At 43.5% G+C, this 12,062-nt stretch overlaps 1 protein-coding gene across 9 annotated transcripts in view; it reads right to left on the bottom strand.

The window, feature by feature from the left end:
* BRSK2 (BR serine/threonine kinase 2) overlaps nucleotides 1–12,062 on the bottom strand; it is a 427,682-nt gene that overhangs the window by 82,803 nt on the left and 332,817 nt on the right. For all 9 annotated transcript variants that reach the window (XM_078853168.1, XM_073347202.2, XM_073347203.2 and 6 more), the window contains exon 5: nucleotides 11,505–11,621. In XM_078853168.1, coding sequence (XP_078709294.1) covers nucleotides 11,505–11,621 — 117 coding nt within the window. The remainder of the gene's footprint in view (nucleotides 1–11,504; nucleotides 11,622–12,062) is intronic.

Here is a 12,062-nt window from a genome sequence, read left to right as displayed (position 1 = left end):
CAAATGAAATTATTTTGGTGAGTGACAGAATCCCTGACAGGTATTTCTACACATCATAAAACCACTGCAGAGCTGGCAGTCTCGGTTTAGCAGAGATCCAAGTCAGGGACGAAGAGCAGGAACAGACTTCGGGTTGGAGTCCAGGACTGGACTAGCATAGCAAATTGCAGATTGGAACTGAGGTGCTTAGTCAGAGCAGTGTAAGGGCCCGAGATGGGAGATGTAGGATGTGTATCAGTGCATGTGAGGACTGAAAACATCAATTACCGCTTGCAGCAGACAGAGCATAAAAACAGTTTACATCTGACCGTGGATATTTGGTTCAACCAGCCATTCAGCTAAGTCACTCAGGGCTCGTCTACACTACCGATTAAGTCGATGTAATCGATTAAGTTGATGCAAAAACAACACCCCCCTCAAGAGACATAAGTTACATCGACTTAAAGTGCCGTCCACACTGCGCTATGTTGGCAGGAGACGCTCTCCTGCTGACATTGCTTCCACCTCTCACGGAGGTGGAGTAATTATGTCAGTGGGAGTGCGCTCTCCCATTGGCATAGCGCGTCTTCAGTGGCACAACTGAACTGGTGCAGGTGCGCCGATGTAGCACGGTAGTGCAGACTTGCGCATAGTAATGGACGTGTTCGTTTGAAGGCATGCTCTGCTGCTGAGTCCCAGCAGCTACCTATGGAACGTCCACCTGAAAAAGCACATCAGGATGGAGCAACTGTGTTAGGGCGCCGTCTAGGTAAGTATATGGCTCCCATCACCATAGGATCTGAATTTCTCACGATCTTCAACGGATTTCAACGGATCTCACAACATCCTTGTAAGGTAGGGAAGTACCATCCCCGTTTTACAGATGGGGAACTGAGGCACCAGGTAGATAAAATGACTTGCCCATAGTTACCTAGGAAGTCAGCAACCAAGGTAGGAATTGAACCCAGGTCTGTTGCGCCCCAGTTCGGTGTCCTGGCTGCTAAACCACCCTTCCCGTTCTGTCGGAACAGAATATTTCCTGGGTGGGACATGGCATTTTCAGGTGCATTGAGAGAACAGAGTAACATTTTTCTATCTTAGTTATACGGATTGCCTCACCATTTTTATTCCTGTATGGCAACTTTACCAGTGACAGGTGCCAACACTCCTATCTATGGATACTGAGGGAGGCAAGCCTGGAATACAATCTCCCCAATCACACCGTCTGACAACACTCATCCGTTCAAAAGAGAGAGGGGGCTCAGTACTGCAACCTGCATACCAACGTATCTTCTTCTGCATGCTGCCATCATGCACCTCAAATGCGTCACAGTCCCCATATCTCCCCCAGATTGGAAGGGAATCTTACAGGATTCTTAAAGGATCCCCCTTGCTGGAGTCTACTGGAATCCTCCCAGAAGCTGGGAGGAGAGGAGGGGAGAAGGATACAAAAATCCCTTGAATGCCAATCAGATGTGTGGAAGCATCCACTAACCCTGTGGAAGGTGTAAAAAAATCCAATTAACAGTGGAACAAACTGGCAATATCATACTCGTGGAAGGCTGGGCTACCTAAATAAATGATGCTTGTGGAACTGGGGCATTTTTGGAAGTAGGGTACATGGATAAAGCTGAGGGAGAGGAAGCTGGGTTAACCTGACCATTCAACAGCTGCACTGCAACAGCCAAGAGAGTACAGGCTTCTGGCATCGCCACTCTGAATTCTTTCCAGTGTATGGCAGCTGTATATCTGTGGTTTTATCTTGGCCACATGGGATCCTCAGGCCAGCCAGAACACATAGAAAATTCATTTCCATGCTGCCAATCACAAAGCAACTTCAACTGGTTGAAAGAGAAAAACTCAAATTTAATCAAAAATCTATTTCTCTTTCCACAGAGTCATGAATATTTCCTTGGCTCTTATCACTAATTATTCAATGTGTGTATGTCTAAGCAACTTTCTCTGCTTCTTCCCCCTAGGCCATTTTCCTCATCTTTCAGCTACATCTCTATGCAGTCAAGCCACAATCTGTTTTTGATAACAAATAATATCACTAAGCAAGATCAAGAAGCAGCTTTTGCCAGAGGGCTCTGCTGTGAAGAAGCGCCAGTGAATTGTTTATTTGACAGGTGAAACTGACTTCCCTGGGCCACGGCCTGCCCACAGGAGCAATGATTCTCTGAATGGTCATTCTGTAGGCTATGACCTCTGGGGGAAGCAGTGATTCTCCAAGTGACCATTCTTCAGGCCTCAACAACTGGAAGGAGTATGTTCTCAGTGCATGGGACACTCACTCTGTCTCTGTTGTCCTCATGCTCTGAGTTCCCGAGTTAAAGAGGGCAGGTGTGGCTGCATTTTTCTCCTCCTGCCACTAGCTGTTGTTTCTGCTACTGCTGGGGCTGCCATATGCTGCCTCTCCTCCTCCTCTGCTGCTCTTCATTGGTTCCCAGTTGGCTTTCAGAGGCAGAAAGTCAGATAGCAGCACTGAAGGCCTCCCACACCTTCTCCTACAGGCTGGGTGCTAAGGGCTGAGAGGAAGGGGAGTGCCATAAGGGTGGGACAAGAGGAATGGGGAATTCTGCTGGAGAAAGATGAAGATAGAGAAATGCCACTGGAGGAAGGCAGGAGAGACAAAGTGGCAGAGATATACTGGAAAGGAGAACAACACAGTGACGGTCTGGCAGGGTCTAAGCTTAGGAGAGGGGCTATCTGATGATGGTGCTGTAACCACTCAGTAGTTAAGGTTGAGTTCTGTTTTACACTTAAAGCAGGCACTGAACTTGTTTGCTTTGTATGAAAAATACAGCATATCCTCCCCAACCTTACAGCACTTACTCTTCAAGCATGAAGGAAATCCATTAATTAGTTTATGAATTAAAATGTATTAAAAACTGGGTCCTCTAAGAACTCCAGCATCTGTGTCAGTCTTTACTCTATCCCAAATGATTTTAGTGAGAGACTAACATAGATGCTTCAACACAAAAAGTCCACAGAGTTAAAATTAATTGAAATCTTGTACATAGGAATTAAGTTGTAATTAAGCTAAGTTATTAACAATTGTGCCTAATTATATATAGGCTACAGGCAGGCTCAGGTCAACCACCCAAGTAACTCTTAAGACAGGGGTTTTCAAACTGGGGGTTGGAAGGTTATTACATGGGGGGTCACGAGCTGTCAGCTTCCACCCTAAGCCCCGCTTTGCCTCCAGCATTTATAATGGTGTTAAATATATTAAAAAGTGTGAGAACCATTGTCTTAAGTAGAGCCATTGACACCAGAGATAACTCAGCCAATCTCCACATTTCCTGTACAGCTAATTTGCATGCAATAACTCTATTGGCTCACATAAGTCAGTGGCATAAAGGATATTAGACGTGTCAAGAGTTCTCACTGGTGGATTATTTGATCCGGTGGTCACTGCTCTTTAAAAGTTCAACGGCCACATGCTAGCTTTTTTCATTTATAGATTCACAGATTCTAAGGCCAGAAGGGGCCATTGTGATCATCTACTCAAAGCTCCTGAATAACACAGGCCATAGAACTTCCCCCAAATAATTTCTAGAGCAGATCTTTTAGAAAAACATCCAATCTTCATTTAAAAATAGCTAGTGATGGAGAATCCACCACACCCCTCGGTAAGCTGTTCAATGGTTAATTACCCTCACTGGTAAAACTTTGCACCTTATTGTCAATCTGAATTTGTCTAGCTTTAAATTCCAGCCATTGGATGGTGTTATACCTTTCTCCGATAGTCTGAAGAATATTTGTTCCCCCTCTGGATACTTACAGACAGTAATCAAGTAACCCTTAAACTTCTCTTTGTTAAACTTCTCTTTCCACATCGATGGCTTCCCATGGCACTGTTGCCTTGGCTCCACTGCCAATGAAGGCAGCACTAGTGGGGGAACAGAAGCAAGAGCACAGAAGAAGCCCTTCAAGTGCAGAGACACTGGGACTCAGGGGCTTGGCTTTCCCAACCCTCCTGTCCCTTAGCACCAGTCTGGATGCTTTTGTGCTTATCTGGTGCACTGGGCTATCTGTCTTAAAATAAATAACTAAAATTGACAAAAAAAAGGTGATGGTTGATACCATATATCTTCAAATCATTAGAAATATCACATAGTAGAATTCTCTTTGGGTTTCTCATATAGTATTCATGCATAAACATTTTAATAAACCAAGGAAATTCCCAGGCAAAAAACTATGTTAAGATGGAGTAAATGTTGAGAGAACATTTTAGTAATTCAAGGTAAAAAAAATTACAGAAATGTTATAATTATCCCAAAAGCGAGTATTGTAAACCTAGGAAATTCAGAATTAGAACTACTTACATTTTTTAAAATGTAGGAAATTACCACCAACGTTCCACCCGAACCCCAAACACTCCCCCTCCCCCCGCATTAAAAGGATAATAAGGCTGCAAAGTTAAGCATTAAAAAGTTAGGAAATGCCAGAATGAAGATTGCACAGGATGCACTGTGCTCTCAGGTTGTTCAGTGGGTGAGGCTGTTGTCTGTAGTACTTCTGCCTCACTTGTTGCTGAAGTTGGAAGGTGTGCAGGGAATGTGGGAATTGCAGGAAGAGAAAGGATGGATTTCTGGTTAAGGCAGCTGCATGCCACAAGGAGAAATGAATTCTATCCCTGCCTGTGCCACAGAGTTGCTATATAAAGCTGGGCAAGTCACTTAAACCAAACTTTAAACATGTGGGTACTGTGTGTTTCTCATTTTCTGGGTACCCAACTTGAGACACCTGGATGCTCAGAAATGCTAAGCACTCACAACTGCAACTGAGGTCAATGGAAGTTCTGCTTTGCACATATAGAGTGCTATAATGTACGAACTACTATGAAAAATCAGGCCCTAGGTGTCTCACATTGGACACTTAAAATTACTCAACAATTTTGGCTTTAATTTCTGTGCCTCAGTTCTCAATGTATAAAATGGGGATAATAATTCTCTCTCTCCTCACAGAGATGTTGTAAAGATAAATTCACTAATATTCAGAAAGAACTAAGCATCATAGAAAAGCCCATCAGGAAATTCATATATCTGTAATCAGAGCTAGGTTTGATTAATGTGCAGTAAATAAGGCCAGAGGCCAGACACTGAATGATGAGCATAAAACAAAATATTGAATAGCTGCTCAATCAGTGAGCACCTTCCAAATAAGCACTGAATAAGGCAGAGGGATCCAGTGGAAAAAATAATATGTGATCACATAATTAAAGATGGTATCATAATGCATACACATAAGGGGGCTGAATTAAGGTTGTATTGGCAACCTTAAATAGGGCATTTCCTAATTTTTGAGTCCTTGACTTTGCAACCTTAAACATTCTTTTAACACAGCTTTTTAGGATGTATTATAAGAAGGACTGTTGGCTGATACTTCCCATTATATAACCCTTTTTTCAATTGGTTGTCACTCTGCCAAACATACACTGTTGATGTTTAGTTTGTGCTGAATGCTTTGGGAAAATTTCAGCCCCAAAAGTCCAGCTGTTTCCAAGAACAAGGGTGGTGAAAAATACATTGTTTTGCCCATGTTAAAAATTTCTGACAACCTTTTCTATGAGAAGCTCTAGCACTCCCATGGCTTGGAACAGGGACTGGAATGGGGCATGGCCTTTACATCATGGATGTGCCTTTTGCTTTCTCCAGGAAAATCTGTCCAAATATAGCAAAGTTATAAGCCTTTGAAAAACTGCTCTTTGCATATGCTCAATAGAGTTCCCATGTGATGCCAGGCAAATCATTTAAACCAAACTTTCCACAGACGGTCAATCATTGTGTGTTCCTCATTTTCTCAGTGCCTAACTTGAGATCTTGTGGTCTGATTTGCAGAAAGTGATAAGCTGAAACTGAAGTCTTTGGAGCTCTGCTTTGAACACATAAAGTGATATATAATGCTAGCTACTCTGAAAAAATAAGGTCCTCACTGTCTAAGATGGGGCACCCAAAGAAAGCAGGTACTTTTGACCTCAATCTCTTTGTGCCTCAATTCCCCATCTGTAAAATGGGGAAAATAATACTACCTAATCTCACAGGGATGATGTGAAAATAAATTAATGTACGTTTGTGAAGTGCCTAGATATTATAGTGATGAATGCCATAGAAAAGACCACGAGAAAATTCATAATTCTGTCTTCAGAGATGGGTCTAAATAGTGCACAATAAAAATGGCAAGGGGCCACACATTGAACAATGAGAAGAAAAAAAATAATTCCGCACTTGCTCATCAATTGAATAAGATCCTTTCTGTGCACTGAATTAGGCAGGGGACCCTGTGTAAAAAACAGCAGTAATTAAGAACTGAATTTTATGCATAATAGAATGGGGCTGAGTTAAGGCTGCACAGGCAACCTTAATCCCGGCATTTCCTAACCTCTGAGTGCTTGACTTTACAACCTTCATAATGTTATTTTAACACAGCTTGTGTGTATGTAATATATATATTTATACAGAGAAAGGGTGTGCAGGACATGGGACAGCTTCATCAGAACGAGGACTGGCTCCTGAAAATCAGGAATGGTGGCAACACTAGATTCCTGTCTTGAACTACTGCCTTGCAAGGGGTGTGGTCAGGCACCAAAGATAGGTATTGGGGAATCTGGAATTTCTGCTGTGGCCTTGTGCAATCAAGCACTACCTTGATTGCTGAAGATAAAGAGAACACACCCTGTGCCTAAACTCAACTGATAATCATCCTTATTGAGCAGGCATGCTTATTTGATAGATCCAGGGAGTCTGTGGGCCTGAAGGGGTACTGGGAAATGTCTCGAAGGAGTGCTGTGGAGAAGAGGCATTGGCTGAGCTGGGGTTTGAAGTGGCTGCTCTTTCTTCCTCCATTATAAAGTGACTGGTGCAAGACTTCTTTTCTCATTCTAAATAAAATGAGAGACAATCATCATCATCATCATTCTTACCACATCCATGTAGCTTTTTGGATTAGGGCAGGGAGTCCCCTTGGAGATAGTGAAGGAAGGGGACTGCTTCATACAGCCAGTTCATTGAGGACCCGTCAACAGGAGCATAAGTTTCTGTACTGACTGCTTCTTCAGGTGTTGGGGCAAGCCACATTTATGTGTCAGCTGCTTTACCTTAGCTACTGTTCATTTTGGGCACAGAGATTTGGAGCTAGTCAGCACAGAGACTAACTAACACTGCTGCTGGATTCTCAATCACCCAGCTGCCTGCAGCAATCCCTTTCCGTCAGGGACTGAGTTTTTCTAAGCTGGGATAAGAATTGGGAAGGGGGAGGGGAGATGATTTCCAGGCTTCTCAAACAGCACAAGAAACAACTGGAAATCAGGAAAGATGATTACGAACTCTCCACAGTCATACCTTGACAACGTCTCCTTTTATTCCTTCCATTTTTCAGACTGCCCCTCTAAGATCTTGAGATGGGTTAGGGTCCCAGAGAATCCCCCAACCTCCTCATACCTTTTCTGAGATTTCTGTAGAAATTATTATGTGTACTACGGTAGCATGTAGAGACCCCAACCAAGATTGGGGCATCATTATTCAAGGCATGTTACATAACCACAGCAAGGGATAGTCCCTGCCCTGCAGAACTCACAAGCTAAGTAGATAAGACAGACAGGGGGTGAGAGACAGCAAGTAGTATCATCTCCTTTTATAGATGGGGAACCAGAGCATAAAGAGATTAAGTGACTTGCCCAAGGTCCCATAGGAAGTCTGTGGTAGAGCAAGGAATAGAACCCAGATCTTCTGAGTCTCAGTACAGTGCTTTAACCATAAACCAATCATTCCTCTGAGCTAGGGACAGACAAATGCGTTGAGTTACATTTACCATTCTACAATATCACAACAAAGCACCCAGTGAAGAAATGACTGAGAGGGATGAGAGAGCTTCCCAGTATTTAATTGCCTTGGTTTTCTTTGCCTGGAAGGGTAAAGACCAGGAAGAGATGAAGAAATGTGAACTAATAAAAGCTGCATCCCACAAGTCCCCAGCTCCATCAGCTGTCTGCTGTCTGCTCATAGGCCTCCCCAGCTCTCGGAGGAATGCAAAGATTTGCTGTGTTACTTCTGCACTTGAGGGACTGTTTCTCCAGAAGAACACTTGCCTTGTTGTACAATTTCCGCAGCAAGTTGTGTTGCCAGTGTCACTATCATCCCTGCAGACCCTAAGCATTGTTCCTCCTTGTCTCAGGGGTCTAGAGACACGTGTCAGTTATTCCTTTGCATTGTGCATGAGGATTTGAGATACAAGTTTCCAGTAATGCGGATTTATTACAACCAAAGCCTAACACATAGTCAGTTAGTGACAAATTATATCAATGGAACAGCTAGTCCACCTCCCCACTCCTCTTCCATGTCCTCCGACACACATTAACACAATCAGATTGCACTTTTATCATTTCCTTCAGGGACATTTTTATCTGTAGCCATCAGTGCTACAGAAAACAATCTGTGCTGATCCAATGAGTAATTCCCATCAAACAGTAAAACTGAGACATGGAATATTAAATATCAGCAGCTACATGAAGGTAACATTCGGAGCCATGTAATGTTGCCTCTGATGCCAATCAGAGCTTGTTGACCTGAAATGCATCCAAATTATATGTCATACTAGGAAGCTTAACCTGCATCGAATAAGGGTCTGTGACTGCACACTCAAATCCTTATGCCACATCATTAGAAAGTTAGCTTCACCACATTGATGAATGCCATCTGATCCTCATGCTTCTACTGACTGAAGTACCTGGAGACTCTTTGTGTGAGAATGTTACAGTTTCATGCCATTATCCATGTTCACAGCACAGACAACCCCCCCTGCAAATTAACTTCTGGATGCCTGAAGAAGCCACTCGTTAAAGCGCAATAACTCAGCCACAATTCAGCCATTTTTTGTATTTTCGCAATGGCCGAAAACACCAGACACACACTGTGGAGCAAGTGAAGGTAAAACTGTTGCCTTGAAAAGCTCTGATACTGGTTACTGAATTCTACAAGGGAACGGCAGCCAGAAATCTACTGCCTTTCTTTGTGAATATGTGGCATGCCATTATATATTCCTTCCTCTCTCCTTTCTTTCATCCCCAACCAAGACACATCACAAGGCACCAGTATCAGCCATGCTGGGCCCCATGCCAGGAGAATTAATGAAGTGGTGTAATAGCTCACATGGAGGCCCAGTGATTGGCGCCGTTCTTAAAATGCATCTGCAAGGCAGGGGATCACAGGGTTGCTGTGTTCTGTTTATTACAGGCATGTCTCTTCCGTTCCTTTGATTTCTTTATTAGTGCATTTTAAGGCAGCAACATGGGGTTTGCTCTGGGAGGCACTGAGGTTTGAATTCCAGCACTGCTGATGGAAGGGAGGTCTCCCTTCAAGACTAGGCCGGGCTGACAGTGCTATCCGCTAACAAGCGCTGGATCCTTGCTGAGTGGTTCCCTAGGAATTTGAAAAATCCTGGAAGGCAAGGTAAGATTGTTTGTTTGGGTGAGGAAAGAAAGGTTCCTTAGAAGTACATAGAGGTGTTGCAGTCACTGAGGTGAGAATTTCATTTCTTACCTGAGAACGTAAGTTTGAAAGCAGCAGTTAGCAATAACATGACGCCCCACAGTTATTCACCTTTCATCTATGTAGGTATGAGTTCAAATCCTGACTTGGGGTACAAGTGTAAAGGAACTGGTGGATCTCAATCAATTAATCAACAGGTATTTGTCCACATCACAAACATCACACAATTATTCACTCCTGGCATCCTTTGCCCAGGAGAGGTTCAGGACTGGAGAAACAAGGGTAGAATGAATCAGGATTGAAATGCAGTGGCAGCATTGTGTGTCGACCCAAGACTGGAACGGAAAAGGTGCTGAATGTCCAGATTGAGGTGCACAGACACAGTTGCGAGGGGGCTGCAAACTGGAATAGCTGGGGCTGCTGCACATCCAGGCTGGCATAGCTGTGAGGGAATGTTAGATTGGAAGATCAGGGACTATTACAGGTCAGGATTGATGTCAAGCTGTGTGGGACCCTCAACACTGCAACTGCACAAGTGCTGAAGGCGAGGAGTGAACAGAGCTGTGTGGGAGGAAGATCATGAACCAGATTCCACTATCCAAAGCTGGAAACACTGAGCTCATTGTGATGAGAACCAAATTCATACCAAAATACGAAACTTGTGTTGAGTTAAAGCCCCATATATGGACAATGCAGCTTGTAGCCCCTTCATGCTGTTGTTCAGTCTACCACTTGTTTGATGTGAACTCTCTTCAATTGGAAGTGGCAGCTCATAAGTGACCTTTCATTGGACGGCAAGTGGTCAGGAAAGCAATTCCCTAGTATTACCAGTAGGTGGTGCTAGTGTACAGCAGGTTCCACAAGTGGTGAGCTGGGGTAATCTACAGTTGAGTCACTACAAACACTACCATTTAGAGAAGCCTGAAAAATGGAGGATCTCATCCTTATGTGTTTCAGTGATTTAAGAAGAGTATTTAGGGAACCTGGTATTCAGTTTCTATTTTTAATAATTTTTAGTGTTTATTTTTGGCTGCTTTAGTGTCTTGGAACTTCCTAGAAAGGCTGTCATATTGAATGGTATGCATTTGATCAGCAATCGGCTGTTCCACTGACAATTAAACCAATGCAAAAGATTTTTAAAACCTTCTGCCTCATTTATTGTTTGTATCCTACATTCCCACCCTATGTGTAACCATGCAAAACCCAACTGCCTTCCACTCTGGTGCTGTTTGTGACCAAGCAGTCAAACTGTGGGGAGGATGAAGAAAAAGTGATGAGACTGGGATGTACAGCAGACAGTATGAGCAGGACACAAAATCCTTTACAAATCACTTTAATTTTTTTCTCCCCAGGTATTTTTTTTTAAATCCACTCTTGAAAAATGATCACTATTGTTTTATCAATTTTCAGTTCCCCAAGAATATGATATGGCCAGTGAAAGAAGAGACAGGCCAACATTTTCAGGAGTGATGTGGATTTTGGGTCCACCTCAGAGACACGTTAAAGGCAGGGCTTTGGAGCTGTGCTCCGGCTCCGCTCCAGCTCCAGGCAAAAACCTGCAGCTCCACTGCTCCGGAGCTGCTCCGCGGGCTCCACTCCAGAGCCCTGCTTAAAGGAGCCTGATTTTCAGAAAATATTGAGCACTCACCCTCTGAAAACCAGGCCCCTTTAATGCATTCCAAGTTGGGCCTCCAAAAATTGAGGCACTCTAAATCATTAGTCAGTTTTGAGAATATTGGTCTAGTTAACAAATCTTATATATAGCTTATGGATTTTCTACTATACTGAGGAAATTCGAGCTTGATGTAAGCGACCACAACTGAAATACTGCACAGCATATACATCTATAATCTCCCCCATACACACGCACGCACACACACTTGTGTGCACACACCCCACTCTGTCCTACAAATAAGTGTTAGCTCAAAGCTAGATGTGTCCGGCTAGGTCTCTACTTGGGAAGGGAGAGTGAGTGGCTGTTCCAAGAGGTCTCTGCCAATCTCTGATTTCTATTATACAGTCTGAGCCACTCACCCACAGCTGGTTTCTAACAAGCTGTCCCCGACCTGCAGTGATGCCATCCCAAAGTCTGCTATCCGGATGTTGTTCTTTTCATCCAGCAGTAGGTTTTCTGGTTTTAAATCCCTGTGGCTGTGGAGAAAGGATTGGAACATGGGTTAGAAAAATTCAGGGCAGCTCCCCAGGATCTGCTTATTTCACTTCACGCAAGTTCACTTTTCTCCTCTTGGGGCAGAAGAATACATAGCGTCTGAGATGCAGTCTTTGGGATGCGGCAACCATTAACCAACCATTACTGACCCTTTGAGGGCCTGAACCTGCATTGCCCTAAGATGTGCAGAACATCTTTCTGCTCCCGTTGAAAACAACAGAAATGCAGGATACTCAGTAGGAGTGGGATCTCAGATGGCATTTAAGGCTGGGATATCAGACACCAATCCATGAGGCAGGAAACAGCAATATCAACATGTTCTGTGAATGGCAGAAAATTCAGTGACTGATTTTCAGGAAAAGAAAGGCCACTGTATGTATTGCCTCCTCCACCCCTATAGAGGCTCATTTTAGTAGTTGCTT

The sequence above is a fragment of the Lepidochelys kempii genome, chromosome 6, assembly GCF_965140285.1.
Source record: "Lepidochelys kempii isolate rLepKem1 chromosome 6, rLepKem1.hap1, whole genome shotgun sequence".
Classification (NCBI taxonomy): Eukaryota; Metazoa; Chordata; order Testudines; family Cheloniidae; genus Lepidochelys; species Lepidochelys kempii.
This window is presented reverse-complemented; position numbering and strand designations above follow the sequence as displayed.